This window comes from Syngnathus acus, chromosome 21, assembly GCF_901709675.1.
Source record: "Syngnathus acus chromosome 21, fSynAcu1.2, whole genome shotgun sequence".
Taxonomy (NCBI): Eukaryota; Metazoa; Chordata; class Actinopteri; order Syngnathiformes; family Syngnathidae; genus Syngnathus; species Syngnathus acus.
Window position 1 is genome coordinate 11413275 of NC_051105.1, and position 21117 is coordinate 11434391.

The following is a 21117-nucleotide window of genomic DNA, read 5'->3' on the forward strand; positions in this document are numbered from 1 at the left end:
ACACATGTAGCCGACTTGCATCCACTGACAAACTGCTCCGAACTACTGAATAACAAACAGAGGAAAACATGATTCAGTCCAAAAGTGGCACACATGAAGTACATTGATATTGTCATGTGGCTTTGCTAGTCTGTAATGGGATTATCTGAGCACAATTGAAGGGAATTGTTGTGTGATGTATATCGAGTACAAGCCATAATTGGAGGACATTTTATGTCCCAACCATATAGAAACACGCACTTGCTGTCCCGAGACAAAATGAGACAATATGTTCATGATTTTGTTGAGTAAATGGTCACTTTTTTCAAAATATTTTTCAGTCACAAGTCAAAAATGACTTTTAATACGTAAAGAAATGAGAAACTTCACCTCCATGAAGAATGTATCCATTTTGACGAGGTCCGACCTGACGCCCCTTTGTAGTCTGACTTGAGGGGACCACAGTCGATGACGTGAGGAAAGCCTCACTCCATTTCAAATTTCTTCCTGTCCCTCGCCGGCTGCGAAGCTTCTGGGTGACAAAAACACATGTCCGGCTCGGTTCGGATAACTTCCAGTATTGTTTGCCCGGTTGTGGACCAGAGGAGAACGTTTTAGAGTTATTGTTGTTTTGTGTAAAGAAGTGTGTACGTGTGCGTATGTGTGTGTGTTGTGCCATTCATTTGGAAGCCACCGGCATATTATGCAAAGAGGCGGGGCGCAGGCGGGGAAAAACCAGGATGAGAGTACGAAAGCTGAGATGGTTCAAATGTAAAGCGCTCGCCTTATGGGTCAGCGGCATGGGAGCCGAGGAAGTGTGCACGCTTCCCCTCTTTATTTGGGAGATCAACAAAGGCAGGAGTGTTTTTTTGTGCGCGTTTTTAAATGTAAGACAGGAGGTCACTCCTTTATTACACTCCGTAGAAGTGTGTTTGACAGTTGACAGTTGAGCTGGGTGTGGTTTCAATTGCGGACACGCCCACAGCTTGATTTCTTTTTTTTTCCTTTTGTTATCAACACTCTTCTTTATGGCACGTCCAATTTAGACATTTATTTTCTCATTAAAGACTTTAATGATGCGATTTATGGGAATTCACCTGAAGCAGTTCCACCGTAGTTGTAAAAAAAATAATAATAATAATAATATTTTCCACTGAGATAAACAAGGAGGCATGCAGATGTAGAGGACTGCTGCGGCCGCTTCCTGGCGGTACCGCATTGAGGTCCATTTGTGGCAAGCGGCCACGAGCAGAGTCGCCAGCAGCCAAACCTCAAGCAAAAAGACAGATGATGGAAGCCCGTGGAGATCGTTTCACAATCAATTCACTGTCTCCCGAACGAAAATAAAACGACTAATGTGACATAATGCACTGAAGAAAAACAGCAGACGTGTGGCGTGAGCAGCAATGCAAATAGCTCTTTAGAATTATTGCCTGCAGTTACTAACCAGATCAGATCAATTAACTGGATTGATTGAATAAAACGTGCAGCATGTGCTGACGGGAGACTATTGAACAGCTATGGTCATTGATCAACTGCTCCCTTCAATAATTCATGCTTGAATGCAGCAGTGGGGGACTAACAAAGCTGCAGCTAATGCACATTACACTTTTTTTTTTCTAACTTGACCTGTGCAATTTATCCATTTCCAAAACAAATTTTAAACATGAGCATTTCTCTTGTTTTTTTCTTTTTCTTTGGCCTTTTCCTGTCATTTGTGATGTCACCGGGCGCCTCACTTTACATGATTTCCTTTGGGAATCATAACAAGGTGATGTCATTTGACATGTAATGTCTAATAATGCATATCAATAATAATGAGATTGATTTTGTCCTTCAGAGGTGTCGCTTGTGCTGTTTTGATTTCTACCGGACACAAAGAAGCATAAAGGGTAAATATACGATTTATCATAAAGAATGAAATATTACGTCATTGTGTTTGTGTTATAGCACTAACGTCGAGGAAGCGGTCAGACTTTACAACAAATCTTTACCGCCAGCATTCATGGCAAACCTTCTTACCAGCGCTCTTCTCATGCCTCCACACGCTGTCCACATCCTGTTTGTTTATTCTGTGTCCGTAGTGGCACGCCCATTCGAATTCCCGACCAGGAATACTCGCAAAACTTATTTAAACAGATTCAAACGAGACATGTCGTGAGAAACATGCCAGTGGAAGTTTTGCTTCTGTTAATTGTGTCTCACGTGGATTTTGAGGCTAATAACCGAAGTGGCACATCAGTGACTCAGAGCCCATTCAGAGGCCTGAATCAGCACAGGAGAATTTCAATTCAACATTCTTCATCCTGCGCTCCAGACTGATAGCGAGACCTGCGGGGGTGATTTTACAACGCGCCATCTCATCCCAGATGATTCAAGCATGTGAATCACCAACAGCTCAGATTTCCAGATAAGCATTACAAACGACAAAGACGACCCAAAAGATCAGCAAAGCAAGTTTGTCCGAGAGGTGGACGCCATTGTTTTGGATGGAAAAAATAAAAGATGTGTTTGGATTAAGTTTAGTTTTACCTGGTTACCGCTTCCTCCAGGTGGACCCGGTGGTCTCATCTGTTTGCTTGTGTTTCGTTTCTAATTGCTGTGGGAATTTGATTTGGGATTGACTTTTCCGCAGTTCGTTACACAGAGCCTTAAAAGAGCACATCGCTTTACATCGCTCTTTGCCAATCAATGTTTAAACAGCGCAACCAAGCGTTTGTCCTTGCTAATTGAACTCGTCAGTTCATGATGAAATCAGTTCTAGAAGGGCAATGCCTTCCTCTAGCGTTCAAAATAAAAATCGTCTCTCTGGCATTTCTCACTCACTTGCTCTCCTCCCCTGGCGTTAACAGCGGTCACGTGGTTTGTTGACATTGCCTTGGTTTGACAAATTGGCAGAATGTTTGTTTTGTTTATTTGTTTCTTTCTTTTTTTCAACTAGTACATTGTCACAATTAATCACAATTTCATTTTAAAAAAATGGCTTGCTAAATGGGAAATTTAAGCCCAGGCTTCCGTCAGAAACCTGACATTCAAGGTTTTAAGAGTACCTTTGACCACCTTACCATTTGCCTATGCCAGCACACAACCGCCGCTGAGCCACACCACATCATTGGAAATACAGATGGAAATCTTATTTTTAGTCAAAATAATTTGATTTTTTTTAATTGAATAATTGCCAGCAGGGGGAGCTAGAGTGTCAGACAGTGTTGACTGGGGGATAATAAATAACAGCGACCTCAAAATAAAAGAGCCAGGCTGGGAATAAAAATTATCTATTTATTTATTTGTTTATTTCTTTGTTTGTTGTTTTAATTTCTTGGCAGCACGCAGTTAAAAGTAAATACAAAAAAACACATGCAACAATGTACTAGTAACCTACTGTACATTTGTATACACAAATGTCTAACAGCATACACTAAAAACAAATGTTTAATATTTTCCTGATTGCTCGTTATATATCGGACCAATGATTTATTGAGCAGGATAAGTCTAGACAATACTGTAAAAGAACTCAGAAACATTAGACAAAAGGATTTTGCATTTTAACAATATTTTAAATGACAGAATCTTAATGATGGACACAATATTGATATAAAATTGCGATGTTGACTTAAAGCCTTTCTACAGAATGTCCCTCCAAAATGTGTCAGCGTTTTAAACATGACTACAGTATGTGGGCCTCACGAGAACCAGGCTTCAGTATGCGCAGAGTGACAATGTGCTTGATGGCTCTTTGAAACCACGGGTAGAACAAGGCGTAGATAAAGGGATTCACACACGAATTGAAGTCATACAAATAAAGAAGAGATTGGGCCAGTGAAGCCAGAGTCCCATCATCGGCCATCAAACTGACAATGTAATACGGACAAAAACACAACAGAAAGACCAGAACCAGAACACCGAGATTCCTGGCCGCCTTCAGCTCGGATTTTTTTACTCTTACGGACTGTTTTACTTTGCTGCATGCGAGATGAGTGCGCATGACACGCGCTTGAGACACCGCAACCACATACACTCTTATGTACAGCGTGATGATAATGATAAGAGGAAGGATGAAGCTCATGACCATGTCCAGGATGCCTCCATAAGACTCAAAACCCAAGACGCACTCTCCACGGCAGGAGTTAAACTTTCCAGGATGAGCCAAGTAGTCCTTAAATATGATGCCACAGTAGATACATGTAAAGAACCAACAGAGACCAACACAAAGTTGAGTTCTTTTCATGGTAACTTTGACGGTATAGCGCAGCGGGTCACAAATAGCCACGTAACGGTCAGCTGATATCAGCACCATGTTTCCCACAGAGGCGGACGCGGAAATAAAAAGCATGTAATTCCACAGACAACACAAAACGTCACCAAGAAACCAGCAGGATGTGTTGACATAGCTTTCACCTGGCATCGCCACCAAGCCCACCAGAAAGTCGGAGACGGCGAGGGAGCAGAGGATGAGGTTGGTGGGGGTGTGGAGTTGCCTGCAAGAAGAAAAAAACAATCAGTGACACACACACAAACACAGTGTCAAAAAACGTTCCAGGTAAATGTGAGTCGGCAGATGACATCACTCAAACAACCGCTGTGGAACAGCCTGAGATCAACCTTGCAGCACCGTGAGGCTTACAGAAAAAGAACATGTGCCTGAAGTGGGAGATTGAAATGATGACGAGCAAGTTGAGCAGCATGGTGAGGATGCTTTCCAGCGGCAGCACGACTCTGAAAAGAATAGCTTCAGACCAATTAAATGAGGGCCTCTGGCAGGAGATGTTGGGCTGCTGTGGAAAGCAGAGATGGTCCTCTGTGTCCATGAGGAAGCTCCGACAACCTCCTGTCCAAACCGTTGTGGTGTCCATCTCATTTATATGGTCTTGGTGCCTCCCACAAGCAAATGTGATAGGTAGTCAAAGTATGATGTCACGATGAGCACCATACCCTGACTCTATGTACAGACAGTGAAGTGGATACATCATCATTTTACATCAGCCTGAAATAGTTTCGTTCCCAAATGACCAAAAAGGGTCAGATGGCTTTGCTGGGGCAAAAAATAGCTGATAACCAACCCAACAGTCTGCCTCGACCACATTTAAATTTACTTGCATAGGCTATCCGGTCTGTCCAAATTCAATCTTCAGCCCAATCTTAAAGTAATCAACCCAAACTTGGGTCAAAAGTAACCCAATAGGCCCAAAATCGCCAGCCAATATAACCCAGCATTTTTTTGTGTGTGTGTGTGCGTGCGTGTGTGTTTTGAGGCCTCAGGGTTCAGATCCAGCAACTTGAGGCCTATTATTTTTTTATTTGGATAAGGTTCATAATGTCTCTTTTAGGGTAGTTCTTTTGTCCAGAAAAAAAAATGTCTGAACAAAAGAATAAAGTTCCAAATAAAAAAATAAATAAATAAAATTTGAAAAATTATTTGTCTGAACAAGAGAACTGCCCGATAGACTTGACGCCTTTTTTCATCATGCAATAGAGGAGACCAACACAACCTGTGAAATCGTACAACAATTAAATTGGCTTCTGTATCGCACGTTTAATGAAACGAGCCAGGCGACGACAAAATGAAGAGCCGGCGAGTGTTTTCGAGTAGACGTTGCTAACGAATCCCCAAAGGTCAAAGGTCAGTTTGAAAGTTTCTAGTTGTTGAAAAACAAACAAGACTTCTGTCTGTCTCTCCGCCGGGAGAAACACAAGTATTGCCTCATGTGTTTTGGTGTTGTCTTCACACCTCTAATTGCAAGCCGCTCGTGATCGCACGCTAATGGGCCAAGGTGTGAACCGGCAACAAAAACATGGACGACAGTAACCTATGCGGACGTCCTCCGGGGGCACGCAAGGCAACTGATACAGTTGACACAGAACTTAAAGAAATTTAAAAAAAAAAGCCAAATCTGGTTCAATCGGTAAGAGAAAAGGATCCATAAAAATATGCATGCTTAATTTTTTGCTGCCATGTTTCCTCTACATGATATTTGACAAAAACCACAACAGACTCAAATGTGGCCATTTTGAATCAAACTGACTTCCTGTGTTTTTTGGGACATGGTTTCTTGGGACTGCATGTGACCAAAACTTTTTGAATCACAATTTTCGTCAATCTAATCAAATCTCATTTTACACCATCATCAAATCAAATGATGAAAAAAACTCTCACTTTGGGCCCCACCACATTGGTGCTACGATGTCAATGAAAAATGTGCGGCTGGAGCAGCCATTTTGAGATTTGAACAAAAACAGTAGAATGAAGTCCAAAACAAAACTTATGTGCTCCCTTCTTACAGGTTCCAGTTTAGTGGTGAGCACCAGCATCTCCAATTCAATTTACACAACATGGTACCACAAAAACCACAGTTAAAAAAATTTAAAACATTGATGCTCCAGATTTTGTGATATTTCAGCATTCTGTCTGGGGTACGGCGCTAATTATGACATCACACTTTGACTTCGCTGACCCTATCACATTTGCTTGTGGGCGGTACCAAGACCCCATAAATGAGATGGACACCACAACAGTTTGACCAGGAGGTTCTCGGAGCTTCCTCATGGACACCGAGGACCATCTCTGCTTTCCACAGCTGCTCAACATCTCTTGCCAGAAGCCCTCGTTAGAATTTAATCTTCACTCTGTGCCCTTGTCCGTCATGGCAGTCATCATTGTGGTGCTTAACCTTCTTGTCATTGTCTCAATCTCCCATTTCAGGCATGTTTTTTCTCAATTTGCTCAAGAACTAACCTTTCTGTTTTCATGACTATTTTGTGTCATATGATGTATCCCACCCACAGATGTTGCCGTTAACCTACTGCGTGTGTGTATGTGTGTGTGTGTGTGTAGGCAGCTCCACACTCCAACCAACCTTCTCCTCCTCTCCCTCGCTATCACAGACTATCTGTTGGGCTTCCAGATTATTCCAGGGCAAATCTACAGGATGACATCTTGTTGGTTTCTCGGTGATCTGCTGTGCTCTTTTTTTATGTTTTCAATTCTAACCGTGACTTCCGCATCAGTGGGGAACATGGTGCTCATCTCCATCGATCGTTACGTGGCTATTAGCGATCCTCTGCATTATAATATCAAAGTCACCGTGAAAAGAATTCAACTTTGCATTGGTCTCTGCTGGTGCTTATCTCTTTCCTACGCCGGTATTATTTTTAACAATCAGCAGACGCATCAGGGAAAGTACTATTCCTGCTACGGGGAGTGCATCTTTACTATGGACTTCAATACCGGAGTGGCTGACGTGTGGGTTACCTTCATCCTCCCTCTCAGCATCATCATCACGTTGTACACCAGAGTGTTTGTGGTTGCCGTGTCTCAGGCGCGAGCCATGCGCTCTCATGTTAGATGCGGCAAACTGAAACAGTCCGTCCCCTTAAGAGCAAAGAAATCCGAGTTGAAGGCGGCCCGGACTCTGGGTATTCTGGTCGTTATCTTCCTCTTGTGCTTTTGTCCGTATTACAGCATATCACTGGTGCCGAATTTTGATGAGTTTTACCTCTACGCTGTGTACCTGTACTGCCTCAACTCATGTGTCAATCCCTTGATCTACGCCTTGTTCTACCCGTGGTTCCGAAGAGCTGTGAAACATATTGTCACACTGAGCATATTGCGTTCTGGCTCCTGTGATGCCAACCTGCTGTAGACATAACTATAATGATTGCCATGAGGGGGAAAAAAAAGTACAAAATAAGGTTTGAGTCTACCTAACGTGTGCAGATTTAAGAAACTGGTTCTGTTCAAATAAATGAACATCTTTGTCAGCCTGCTTGTTTCATTTGGCTTTTCACAAAACAACCTATTTTGGGTATATACAACTTCTTGGGTCGGTGCAGTTTTTAACTGAGCAGTTTAAAGGTGTACTATGTAATAGCGAATACATATACACACACAAACATATATATATATATATATATACGTACTATGTATACACATTAGGGGTGTAAATCGCGGGTTTTGTCACGATACGATATCATATCGATACAAAGAATCACGATACGATATTTGCCGATATCTTAAAGCCTGCTGTGATTCATTCACGATACATCACGATATAGTGCTCCACGATCGATATTTTTATTTTTTATTTTTTTAAATAAAAAATATAGAACAATATCCTGATTTATAACAATTCATACGCAAAATCAACAAGGTACTGCAAACTCTTTATTTAGGAAATTACAAGAGTATTGTAGTATACAAAGTGCTTATTTTAACACTGAACTTGATCAAATTCCTATATTTTTTCTCATATAAGTAAAGAAAAATGAATATTCTTTCTTTTTTTGTAATACCATTAACTTTAAAGTGCATTACTGAACTATTTAATGACAAAACAAAAATAAGTTCTTTATAATGAATGTAGTAAACATTACACCTTGACCATATGTTCTAATCCAAATGCAAAAAAAAAACATTCTCTTGCAATACCAGAGAACTATACATAAATAAAATATGTATGTTGTTATTTAACTCTTCTATAAAACAAAAATAACTTAATTTATAACTCTTTATATAGAATTTTAACATTACACGGTGTCTACTCTTTGAACTGTTCAATATGACTTGAAGCCCAAAGGGGAGCGAATTTCCTCGTCTTCTTGGACACTAGCCATAGCACCAGCCCAGGAGCCGCGTAGTTGTCGGCTCCCCTTTCACGTGCCTGCTCTGCTCACAACACAACACGCCGCGCACTGCTCCCGGAAAGAGGAAGCAAGCAACAATGAACTGGATTTCAAAATAAAGTCGCGTCTAATGTCCGAGGTCAAAAACGGGCGATATAGATCGATGTTTACGTTTAGCATCGATGCCAACAAATCGTAGAGCATTATATCGATTAATCGATGTGTATTGATGAATCGTTACACCCCTAATACACATATATATCTATACATGTATACATAATAATTTTACCATGAGTTTATGATTATTTAAAAGTGTCCAAAACGAAAATAAATGGTTTCACACCAAAACACTACCTTTAACCAAAACTTTTCCACCTCAAAATTGGCTAAGTTGGTCTGATGCTCCTGTCACAAAAAACAACCAAAATATAGCCAAAAATAATTTTCATACTTTACCATTTTTATCATGGGTCAATTTGACACAAAAAATAATAGGACAGGTAGTGTTGGATTTTGGTCCACAATTTAGGGAGCGCTATCTGCGCCTCACGGCAAAAGCCATTGCCAATCACCTGTTATCCAATTCACTCACTGCGTGCTCGTTTAATTTCTTCAGATTTAGGAAAATGCAAAGACACTGAAGCAGAAATTAGACTTACACAGGTTGGTTGAGTTCAATCATAATTCTTGTTAAGAAAGCTCTGTTTTCAGGAAAGTACAATACAGCGCTGGGCCCTTCAAGAGCAGAAAGTCTCCATTCAGAAAAGGCAACGTTCAAGGTTCTTTGGTCAGTTTATATTCAGTTGGTGTGGGGCGCGTTTGATGGGTGATGAGTAGTTGGGGTGGGGCGAGTTCGCAGGAGAGTTTGATTCCATGGGAGTGGGTGCTGGTTATGGAAGATTCGGTGTGTGTGTGGGGGCTGTGGTCTTCCATCCCGTCTTTCGGCCTTGGTGATCATCTTTGGCCGAGTCCTTGGCTGTCTCCTTCTGGCACCAGCTGGTTTTTTATCTCCGAGTGACCTTCCTGTAAACATTCTCCTCCATTCTTGCACATATGCTGTCGTACCTCATTCTTTCACTTTTGTCATTTTGTACGAATTAATGTGAGCTTTTTGGCTGTAACATAATTAATCTATTACTGTTCCCTGACTATGCAAAGTTAGTTCATGTCTTTGCTCACATCATTATATTCTTAGTTTAATCATGCTTTCCACCATATCTTTTCTGTTAGGCAAAACATTTCCCTCTGTGCAGAGCGTTCAGTAGTAATCTAAAAGCTGGCGTCTCGCATTAGGCGACATATGACGTTTAATCAAAACACAAGATATAATCAAGTACTGTACGGTCAAGACGACTCTGGCCGTGTCCATGATTTAGAGAACAAACATCAGGCATGCATTACACAGTTCCTTAAGGGTCATTAAGCTATGTAAGCAACATATCAAAATACATTTATTTTGCAGTGCACAGAAATACATATTGAATCATAAAGTTGTAGCAACCTCTGTTATTATCTTGCATCAAAGAATGTCTAGTTATGTCTGCTTTATTGGTTGATTCCATGAATATACTTGTCTGCTTGTATACTTTATCCAAAGAGATGTGAGCGTATCTGGTATTGTGGCTAGGCGGGTTTTGTGTCTTTTGCCCCTATTCCTTCAGTAGTTATTAAATATTTGTACATACAGCGCAACCAAGCGTTTCTCCTTGCTAATTGAACTCGTCAGTTCATGATGAAATCAGTTCTAGAAGGGCAATGCCTTCCTCTAGCGTTCAAAATAAAAATCGTCTCTGTGGCATTTCTCACTCACTTGCTCTCCTCCCCTGGCGTTAACAGCGGTCACGTGGTTTGTTGACGTCATGTTGGGACTTTCTTCTGGTTGGTTTGACAAATTGGCAGAATGTTTGTTTTGTTTATTTGTTTCTTTCTTTTTTTCAACTAGTACATTGTCACAATTAATCACAATTTCATTTTTAAAAAAAATGGCTTGCTAAATGGGAAATTTAAGCCCAGGCTTCCGTCAGAAACCTGACTTTCAAGGTTTTAAGAGTACCTTTGACCACCTTACCATTTGCCTATGCCAGCACACAACCGCCGCTGAGCCACACCACATCATTGGAAATACAGATGGAAATCTTATTTTTAGTCAAAATAATTTGATTTTTTTAATTGAATAATTGCCAGCAGGGAGAGCTAGAGTGTCAGACAGTGTTGACTGGGGGATAATAAATAACAGCGACCTCAAAATAAGAGCCAGGCTGGGAATAAAAATTATCAATTTATTTATTTGTTTATTTCTTTGTTTGTTGTTTTCATTTCTTGGCAGCACGCAGTTAAAAGTAAATACAAAAAAACACATGCAACAATGTACTAGTAACCTACTGTACATTTGTATACACAAATGTCTAACAGCATACACTAAAAACAAATGTTTAATATTTTCCTGATTGCTCGTTATATATCGGACCAATGATTTATTGAGCAGGATAAGTCTAGACAATACTGTAAAAGAACTCAGAAACATTAGACAAAAGGATTTTGCATTTTAACAATATTTTAAATGACAGAATCTTAATGATGGACACAATATTGATATAAAATTGCGATGTTGACTTAAAGCCTTTCTACAGAATGTCCCTCCAAAATGTGTCAGCGTTTTAAACATGACTACAGTATGTGGGCCTCACGAGAACCAGGCTTCAGTATGCGCAGAGTGACAATGTGCTTGATGGCTCTTTGAAACCACGGGTAGAACAAGGCGTAGATAAAGGGATTCACACACGAATTGAAGTCATACAAATAAAGAAGAGATTGGGCCAGTGAAGCCAGAGTCCCATCATCGGCCATCAAACTGACAATGTAATACGGACAAAAACACAACAGAAAGACCAGAACCAGAACACCGAGATTCCTGGCCGCCTTCAGCTCGGATTTTTTTACTCTTACGGACTGTTTTACTTTGCTGCATGTGAGATGAGTGCGCATGACACGCGCTTGAGACACCGCAACCACATACACTCTTATGTACAGCGTGATGATAATGATAAGAGGAAGGATGAGGCTCATGACCATGTCCAGAATGCCTCCATAAGACTCAAAACCCAAGACGCACTCTCCACGGCAGGAGTTAAACTTTCCAGGATGAGCCAAGTAGTCCTTAAAAATGATGCCACAGTGGATACATGCAAAGAACCAACAGAGACCAACACAAAGTTGAGTTCTTTTCATGGTAACTTTGACGGTATAGCGCAGCGGGTCACAAATAGCCACGTAACGGTCAGCTGATATCAGCACCATGTTTCCCACGGAGGCGGACGCGGAAATAAAAAGCATGTAATTCCACAGACAACACAAAACGTCACCGAGAAACCAGCAGGATGTGTTGACATAGCTTTCACCTGGCATCGCCACCAAGCCCACCAGAAAGTCGGAGACGGCGAGGGAGCAGAGGATGAGGTTGGTGGGGGTGTGGAGTTGCCTGCAAGAAGAAAAAAACAATCAGTGACACACACAAAAACACAGTGTCAAAAAACGTTCCAGGTAAATGTGAGTCGGCAGATGACATCACTCAAACAACCGCTGTGGAACAGCCTGAGATCAACCTTGCAGCACCGCGAGGCTTACAGAAAAAGAACATGTGCCTGAAGTGGGAGATTGAAATGATGACGAGCAAGTTGAGCAGCATGGTGAGGATGCTTTCCAGCGGCAGCACGACTCTGAAAAGAAAAGCTTCAGACCAATTAAATGAGGGCCTCTGGCAGGAGATGTTGGGCTGCTGTGGAAAGCAGAGATGGTCCTCTGTGTCCATGAGGAAGCTCCGACAACCTCCTGTCCAAACCGTTGTGGTGTCCATCTCATTTATATGGTCTTGGTGCCTCCCACGAGCAAATGTGATAGGTAGTCAAAGTATGATGTCACGATGAGCACCATACCCTGACTCTATGTACAGACAGTGAAGTGGATACATCATCATTTTACATCAGCCTGAAATATTTTCGTTCCCAAATGACCAAAAAGGGTCAGATGGCTTTGCTGGGGCAAAAAATAGCTGATAACCAACCCAACAGTCTGCCTCGACCACATTTAGATTTACTTGCATAGGCTATCCGGTCTGAACAAATTCAATCTTCAGCCAGAGGCGTAGCCAAGCCGGGGCGAGCCGTGGCGGCGCCCCGGTTAGGACTCCCTGCGCCCCGGTTGGAAAAAAAAAAAAAAAATCGAGCTTTTTCGATTCTTCATTTTCATGCCGTTTTTTTCTTTCGGTCTTGCGCGAATGTGCTTGCGCTATTCTATGTGCGCGATGTTATCCATTCACTGTTTGCCTCCCGGACGTTGTTTTAGCGATCAGCGAACGGCGTGGGTGATGTTCGATTTTTTTTCCTGTGGGCGTGCGCCCCTACTGGAAAAATTCCTGGCTACGCCTCTGTCTTCAGCCCAATCTTAAAGTAATCAACCCAAACTTGGGTCAAAAGTAACCCAAAATCCCCAGGCAATATGACCCAGCATTTTTTTTTGTGTGTGTGTGTGTGCGTGCATGTGTGTTTTGAGGCCTCAGGGTTCAGATCTAGCAACTTGAGGCCTATTATTTTTTTATTTGGATAAGGTTCATAATGTCTCTTTTAGGGTAGTTCTTTTGTCCAGAAAAAAAAAAATTCTGAACAAAAGAATAAAGTTCAAAATAAAAAAATAAAATTAGAAAAATTATTTGTCTGAACAAGAGAACTGCCCGATAGACTTGAGGCCTTTTTTCATCATGCAATAGAGGAGACAAACACAACCTGTGAAATCGTACAACAATTAAATTGGCTTCTGTATCGCACGTTTAATGAAACGAGCCAGGCGACGACAAAATGAAGAGCCGGCGAGTGTTTTCGAGTAGACGTTGCTAACGAATCCCCGAAGGTCAAAGGTCAGTTTGAAAGTTTCTAGTTTTTGAAAAACAAACAAGACTTCTGTCTGTCTCTCCGCCGGGAGAAACACAAGTATTGCCTCATGTGTTTTGGTGTTGTCTTCACACCTCTAATTGCAAGCCGCTCGTGATCGCACGCTAATGGGCCAAGGTGTGAACCGGCAACAAAAACATGGACGACAGTAACCTATGCGGACGTCCTCCGGGGGCACGCAAGGCAACTGATACAGTTGACACAGAACTTAAAGAAATTTAAAAAAAAAGCCTAATCTGGTTCAATCGGTAAGTTCGCCGTGCTGAGAAAAGGATCCATAAAAATATGCATCCTTAATTAATTAATGCCATGCTTCCTCTACATGATATTTGACAAAAAACACAACAGACTCAAATGTGGCCATTTTGAATCAAACTGACTTCCTGTGTTTTTTGGGACATGGTTTCTTGGGACTGCATGTGACCAAAACTTTTTGAATCACAATTTTCGTCAATCTAATCAAATCTCATTTTACACCATCATCAAATCAAATGATGAAAAAAACTCTCACTTTGGGCCCCACCACATTGGTGCTACGATGTCAATGAAAAATGTGCGGCTGGAGCAGCCATTTTGAGATTGGAACACAAACAGTAGAATGAAGTCCAAAACAAAACTTATGTGCTCCCTTCTTACAGGTTCCAGTTTAGTGGTGAGCACCAGCATCTCCAATTCAATTTACACAACATGGTACCACAAAAACCACAGTTAAAAAAATTTAAAACATTGATGCTCCAGATTTTGTGATATTTCATCATTCTGTCTGGGGTACGGCGCTAATTATGACATCACACTTTGACTTCGCTGACCCTATCACATTTGCTTGTGGGCGGTACCAAGACCCCATAAATGAGATGGACACCACAACAGTTTGACCAGGAGGTTCTCGGAGCTTCCTCATGGACACCGAGGACCATCTCTGCTTTCCACAGCTGCTCAACATCTCTTGCCAGAAGCCCTCGTTAGAATTTAATCTTCACTCTGTGCCCTTGTCCGTCATGGCAGTCATCATTGTGGTGCTTAACCTTCTTGTCATTGTCTCAATCTCCCATTTCAGGCATGTTTTTTCTCAATTTGCTCAAGAACTAACCTTTCTGTTTTCATGACTATTTTGTGTCATATGATGTATCCCACCCACAGATGTTGCCGTTAACCTACTGCGTGTGTGTATGTGTGTGTGTGTGTGTAGGCAGCTCCACACTCCAACCAACCTTCTCCTCCTCTCCCTCGCTATCACAGACTATCTGTTGGGCTTCCAGATTATTCCAGGGCAAATCTACAGGATGACATCTTGTTGGTTTCTCGGTGATCTGCTGTGCTCTTTTTTTATGTTTTCAATTCTAACCGTGACTTCCGCATCAGTGGGGAACATGGTGCTCATCTCCATCGATCGTTACGTGGCTATTAGCGATCCTCTGCATTATAATATCAAAGTCACCGTGAAAAGAATTCAACTTTGCATTGGTCTCTGCTGGTGCTTATCTCTTTCCTACGCCGGTATTATTTTTAACAATCAGCAGACGCATCAGGGAAAGTACTATTCCTGCTACGGGGAGTGCATCTTTACTATGGACTTCAATACCGGAGTGGCTGACGTGTGGGTTACCTTCATCCTCCCTCTCAGCATCATCATCACGTTGTACACCAGAGTGTTTGTGGTTGCCGTGTCTCAGGCGCGAGCCATGCGCTCTCATGTTAGATGCGGCAAACTGAAACAGTCCGTCCCCTTAAGAGCAAAGAAATCCGAGTTGAAGGCGGCCCGGACTCTGGGTATTCTGGTCGTTATCTTCCTCTTGTGCTTTTGTCCGTATTACAGCATATCACTGGTGCCGAATTTTGATGAGTTTTACCTCTACGCTGTGTACCTGTACTGCCTCAACTCATGTGTCAATCCCTTGATCTACGCCTTGTTCTACCCGTGGTTCCGAAGAGCTGTGAAACATATTGTCACACTGAGCATATTGCGTTCTGGCTCCTGTGATGCCAACCTGCTGTAGACATAACTATAATGATTGCCATGAGGGGGAAAAAAAAGTACAAAATAAGGTTTGAGTCTACCTAACGTGTGCAGATTTAAGAAACTGGTTCTGTTCAAATAAATGAACATCTTTGTCAGCCTGCTTGTTTCATTTGGCTTTTCACAAAACAACCTATTTTGGGTATATACAACTTCTTGGGTCGGTGCAGTTTTTAACTGAGCAGTTTAAAGGTGTACTATGTAATAGCGAATACATATACACACACAAACATATATATATATATATATATATATATATATATATATATATATATATATATATATATATATATATATATACGTACAATGCCTTGCGAAAGTATTCGGCCCCCTTGAACCTTTCAACATTTCGCCACATTTCAGGCTTCAAACATAAAGATATAAAAGTTTAATTTTTTGTCAAGAATCAACAACAAGTGGGACACAATCGTGAAGTGGAACAAAATTTATTGGATAATTTAAACTTTTTTAACAAATAAAAAACTGAAAAGTGGGGCGTGCAATATTATTCGGCCTCCTTGCGCTAATACTTTGTAGCGCCACCTTTTGCTGCAATTACAGCTGTAAGTGGCTTGGGGTATGTCTCTATCAGTTTTGCACATCGAGAGACTGGAATTCTTGCCCATTCTTCCTTGCAAAACAGCTCGAGCTCAGTGAGGTTGGATGGAGAGCGTTTGTGAACAGCAGTCTTCAGCTCTTTCCACAGATTCTCGATTGGATTCAGGTCTGGACTTTGACTTGGCCATTCTAACACCTGGATACGTCTATTTGTGAACCATTCCATTGTAGATTTGGCTTTATGTTTTGGATCATTGTCCTGTTGGAAGATAAATCTCCGTCCCAGTCTCAGGTATTTTGCAGACTCCAACAGGTTTTCTTCCAGAATGGTCCTGTATTTGGCTCCATCCATCTTCCCATCAATTTTAGCCATCTTCCCTGTCCCTGCTGAAGAAAAGCAGGCCCAAACCATGATGCTGCCACCACCATGTTTGACAGTGGGGATGGTGTGTTCAGGGTGATGAGCTGTGTTGCTTTTACGCCAAACATATCGTTTTGCATTGTGGCCAAAAAGTTCGATTTTGGTTTCATCTGACCAGAGCACCTTCTTCCACATGTTTGGTGTGTCTCCCAGGTGGCTTGTGGCAAACTTTAAACGAGACTTTTTATGGATATCTTTGAGAAATGGCTTTCTTCTTGCCACTCTTTCATAAAGGCCAGATTTGTGCAGTGCACGACTGATTGTTGTCCTATGGACAGACTCTCCCACCTCAGCTGTAGTTATCTGCAGTTCATCCAGAGTGATCATGGGCCTCTTGGCTGCATCTCTGATCAGTCTTCTCCTTGTTTGAGATGAAAGTTTGGAGGGACGGCCGGGTCTTGGTAGATTTGCAGTGGTCTGATACTCCTTCCATTTCAATATAATTGCTTGCACAGTGCTCCTTGAGATGTTTAAAGCTTGGGAAATCTTTTTGTATCCAAATCCGGCTTTAAACTTCTCCACAACAGTATCTCGGACCTGCCTGGTGTGTTCCTTTGTCTTCATGGTTCTCTCTGCGCTTTAAACAGAACTCTGAGACTATCAAAGAGCAGGTGCATTTATACGGAGACTTGATTACACACAGGTGCATTCTATTTATCATCATCAGTCATTTCGGACAACATTGGATCATTCAAAGATCCTCACTGAACTTCTGGAGTGAGTTTGCTGCACTGAAAGTAAAGGGGCCGAATAATATTGCACGCCCCACTTTTCAGTTTTTTATTTGTTAAAAAAGTTTCAATTATCCAATAAATTTCGTTCCACTTCACGATTGTGTCCCACTTGTTGTTGATTCTTGACAAAAAATTACAATTTTATATCTTTATGTTTGAAGCCTGAAATGTGGCGAAATGTTGAAAGGTTCAAGGGGGCCGAATACTTTCGCAAGGCACTGTATGTATACACATTAGGGGTGTAAATCGCGGGTTTTGTCACGATACGATATCATATCGATACAAAGAATCACGATACGATATTTGCCGATATCTTAAAGCCTGCTGTGATTCATTCACGATACATCACGATATAGTGCTCTACGATCGATATAGAACAATATCCTGATTTATAACAATTCATACGCAAAATCAACAAGGTACTGCAAACTCTTTATTTAGGAAATTACAAGAGTATTGTAGTATACAAAGTGCTTATTTTAACACTGAACTTTATCAAATTCCTATATTTTTTCTCATATAAGTAAAGAAAAATGAATATTCTTTCTTTTTTTGTAATACCATTAACTTTAAAGTGCATTACTCAACTATTTAATTACAAAACAAAAATAAGTTCTTTATAATGAATGTAGTAAACATTACACCTTGACCATATGTTCTAATCCAAATGCAAAAAAAAAACATTCTCATGCAATACCAGAGAACTATACATAAATAAAATATGTATGTTGTTATTTAACTCTTCTATAAAACAAAAATAACTTAATTTTTAACTCTTTATATAGAATTTTAACATTACACGGTGTCTACTCTTTGAACTGTTCAATATGACTTGAAGCCCAAAGGGGAGCGAATTTCCTCGCCTTCTTGGACACTAGCCATAGCACCAGCCCAGGAGCCGCGTAGTTGTCGGCTCCCCTTTCACGTGCCTGCTCTGCTCACAACACAACACGCCGCGCACTGCTCCCGGAAAGAGGAAGCAAGCAACAATGAACTGGATTTCAAAATAAAGTCGCGTCTAATGTCCGAGGTCAAAAACGGGCGATATAGATCGATGTTTACGTTTAGCATCGATGCCAACAAATCGTAGAGCATTATATCGATTAATCGATGTGTATTGATGAATCGTTACACCCCTAATACACATATATATCTATACATGTATACATAATAATTTTACCATGAGTTTATGATTATTTCAAAGTGTCCAAAACGAAAATAAATGGTTTCACACCAAAACACTACCTTTAACCAAAACCTTTCCACCTCAAAATTGGCTAAGTTGGTCTGATGCTTCTGTCACAAAAAACAACCAAAATATAGCCAAAAATAATTTTCATACTTTACCATTTTTATCATGGGTCAATTTGACACAAAAAATAATAGGACAGGTAGTTATTAAATATTTGTACATATGAGCGAAGCATGGAAAGAAGAAAGTCACCAGAAGGAAATCTGGACTGTCCAAGAGATTAAAGGAAACAACCATGGTCACCGCCGCATGTCCTTGTCCAGAAGGTCTTTGGCCTCGTTGATTTTAGCAGCGAGATACGGCGAACCGCCTGTAAAAAAACATCAAATTAAACTTGGTGATACAACAAAGGCTTTAGACTAAGAAAGCCTCACCTTTATCAGGATGATTGAGGACCATGATTCTCCTGTGGGCTTCACGTACTTTGGCCTTTGTACTGACAGGACTAGAATCAATTACACAATAGTTATTAAATCTGTCAATAAAAAAAAAAACCATTGGTGGTAATTTACCTGATGCCAAGAACGAGGGTGGCCTCTCGTTTAGACATCTTCTGCTCAAAGCCTCCTTTGTAGTATGACGACAAAGACTGAAGAGGATGCGAGCAGATGAGTGACAACAGATCTGTGGAATGCTAACTAAGCAGTGAGGGTAAAGCAAACTCACAGATATCGGCATCTTTCGGACCGTTTCCGAGAACATCTGGCCTAGTGGCTTCCACAGTTGGAAGGCATAGCGACCTGGCAAAACAAAACATTGAAGGAAAGTCATCAATAAGCAGAAAGTGGATTTTATTCATTCTATTCTTGATTTATTGAGAATTTTGAGTCATGAGAGTGCAGTCTAATGTGTTAAGGGTAACTTTTGAAATAAATAAATAAAAATATATACATATGAAGAGATTCGAGAATTTTTACCTGCAAAACCAGCAGCAGCCACTCCAAGGCCAACTGCAATCAGCGTGCTGCCCTGTGGATAACACATTATTTGTATTCATAGAATTAGCATTATTCGTATTAATTTTACATAAAATACAATAAATATTGTGCACCTTAAAAACGTACTATGTAATGCACAGTGTGACGTAACCGTTAGCAAACAGCTAACATAAGTCAAGGGAGGGCAAGCAGCGGATAGGAAGTTGACAACCCACAAATCACTGAACAAGATGCTCATTAACAAGACGCTCATTAAATTGTCCAACGGGCGCTTACCAACCGCCTGTCGATCTCCGCGTCACTCCTGGAGTTCGCTTTCGAGCTGTACTCCGCGTAGCGCATAATTTCTCCTCCGTCCATCGCTGATAACTCGCCGGAGGAGGTCGCCATGTTTGTCCAGACACGTCAGAGCGTGCGGCGCATGCGCACTGTCAAACCTCCCGTGTTACGACATCCCGCAAAAAGGTCTTGTTTTTTTTGTCAAAGAAAGGTTATAACTTGCCTCCGAGATACATTTTTCTTTGAATGCTCCTTTCAATTACTATTTTGTGAAAATTGCAGAAATAGACTTTGTATTAATAGATACATACTTTTAAAATGCGAAATGTATGCAATACTACAAAATTCAGCATCTCTAACAATTATTGTACATATTAACTTATTTTGTGTGGCACATTTTTGGAAAAAAAGATAACTTGCTGACAAAATATGAAGTTTTTTTTCACACGATCGTCACCGGAAGTTCAGGATACAGCTTTCTATTTTGGCCACTAGATAGAGACATTGAATAGCAAACGCCGCACGTTGACGTCAGAAACAGCTTGAAAACAATGACTAATAATTTGTCCTTTTTTTTGCTTTTATTCATTATTGAAAAATATTTGTCAGCCCCATAGTATAGTTGATAATACACACTATTGATGTTATTCAACAAAATAGATTTTCAAACTCAACCCATATACCTCACAAGAATGGGTCTGGTCTGTTTGTCACTGTTTGTCTGTCTCTGAGTGTCTTTTTATGTGTACACTTGTTTATGTTTTATGTTCGTCTTTTCTGTATTGTTTTTTTTTTGTAAATCTGCGTGTACATTTGTCTATGTGTGCGTGCGCGCTCGTGTGTGTGCGCGCGTCCCTCTTACACCCCTGCACATGTTGCTCTTCTGCACAAGTGCGTTGACGCGTCACCAGGATGTGATGTATCAGCAGCCCCGTATAGCTTTCTTTCTTTCTATAGTACTTCTGATAATTGGATTTGAGATGACTGCAAGTATCAAGTCTGAAAAACACCACATACACACACAGGTGGAACCGGGGGGGGGCACTGCCCAACTGACCCCACCCTCTGTACGCACCTGTATGTACCTGAAATACAATTTAGCAAATATAATCTACCTTTATCTGTAATTTGTCGTTGTTGGGGTTTTTTTTGGGGGGGGGGGGGTACTTATTATTTTACAGTGGTTCACTTATACACGTCAGTGATGCCGTACTGTCAAAATGCACTTTTATGAAAACAGTACAATGGTTGATTTGGTTTTGGGGGGGCCCCGGGGTGGGCTCGAGAACGTCGGACGTCCACGCGCCGCGTTTCCACGGAGACGGAGCCCAGCACTCGGCCACTTGAATGGCGGGCGGCCATTGTGCGGCGTGCGCT

The 21117-nt window shown here is 41.2% G+C and overlaps 6 protein-coding genes across 6 annotated transcripts in view; 2 read left to right on the forward strand and 4 right to left on the reverse strand.

The window, feature by feature from the left end:
• The window catches only part of LOC119139893 (unconventional myosin-X-like), a 31231-nt gene extending 30581 nt beyond the window's left edge, over nucleotides 1-650 (reverse strand). The window contains exon 1 of the mRNA XM_037280954.1: nucleotides 370-650. Coding sequence (XP_037136849.1) covers nucleotides 370-390 — 21 coding nt within the window. The 5' untranslated portion in view covers nucleotides 391-650. The remainder of the gene's footprint in view (nucleotides 1-369) is intronic.
• Nucleotides 651-3290: 2640 nt separating this feature from the next.
• Nucleotides 3291-4832, reverse strand: LOC119115087 (trace amine-associated receptor 1-like). The gene is made up of 2 exons (XM_037239268.1): nucleotides 4582-4832; nucleotides 3291-4457 (listed from the first exon to the last, which is right to left on the reverse strand). The coding sequence occupies exons 1-2, from the start codon at nucleotides 4830-4832 to the stop codon at nucleotides 3647-3649; spliced, it is 1062 nt and encodes a 353-aa protein (XP_037095163.1). The 3' UTR covers nucleotides 3291-3646.
• A 1689-nt stretch (nucleotides 4833-6521) lies between these two features.
• Nucleotides 6522-7619, forward strand: LOC119115363 (trace amine-associated receptor 6-like). The gene is made up of 2 exons (XM_037239798.1): nucleotides 6522-6679; nucleotides 6812-7619. Exons 1-2 carry the CDS (start codon nucleotides 6522-6524, stop codon nucleotides 7617-7619), a joined length of 966 nt encoding a protein of 321 aa, XP_037095693.1.
• A 3290-nt stretch (nucleotides 7620-10909) lies between these two features.
• Nucleotides 10910-12451, reverse strand: LOC119115088 (trace amine-associated receptor 1-like). The gene is made up of 2 exons (XM_037239269.1): nucleotides 12201-12451; nucleotides 10910-12076 (listed from the first exon to the last, which is right to left on the reverse strand). Exons 1-2 carry the CDS (start codon nucleotides 12449-12451, stop codon nucleotides 11266-11268), a joined length of 1062 nt encoding a protein of 353 aa, XP_037095164.1. The 3' UTR covers nucleotides 10910-11265.
• Nucleotides 12452-14440: 1989 nt separating this feature from the next.
• Nucleotides 14441-15538, forward strand: LOC119115364 (trace amine-associated receptor 6-like). Its single transcript, XM_037239799.1, has 2 exons — nucleotides 14441-14598; nucleotides 14731-15538. Exons 1-2 carry the CDS (start codon nucleotides 14441-14443, stop codon nucleotides 15536-15538), a joined length of 966 nt encoding a protein of 321 aa, XP_037095694.1.
• A 3063-nt stretch (nucleotides 15539-18601) lies between these two features.
• Nucleotides 18602-19885, reverse strand: dnajc15 (DnaJ (Hsp40) homolog, subfamily C, member 15). Its single transcript, XM_037239797.1, has 6 exons — nucleotides 19738-19885; nucleotides 19441-19492; nucleotides 19190-19263; nucleotides 19036-19112; nucleotides 18898-18968; nucleotides 18602-18833 (listed from the first exon to the last, which is right to left on the reverse strand). Exons 1-6 carry the CDS (start codon nucleotides 19849-19851, stop codon nucleotides 18763-18765), a joined length of 459 nt encoding a protein of 152 aa, XP_037095692.1. The 5' UTR covers nucleotides 19852-19885; the 3' UTR covers nucleotides 18602-18762.
• Nucleotides 19886-21117: the final 1232 nt, after the last annotated feature.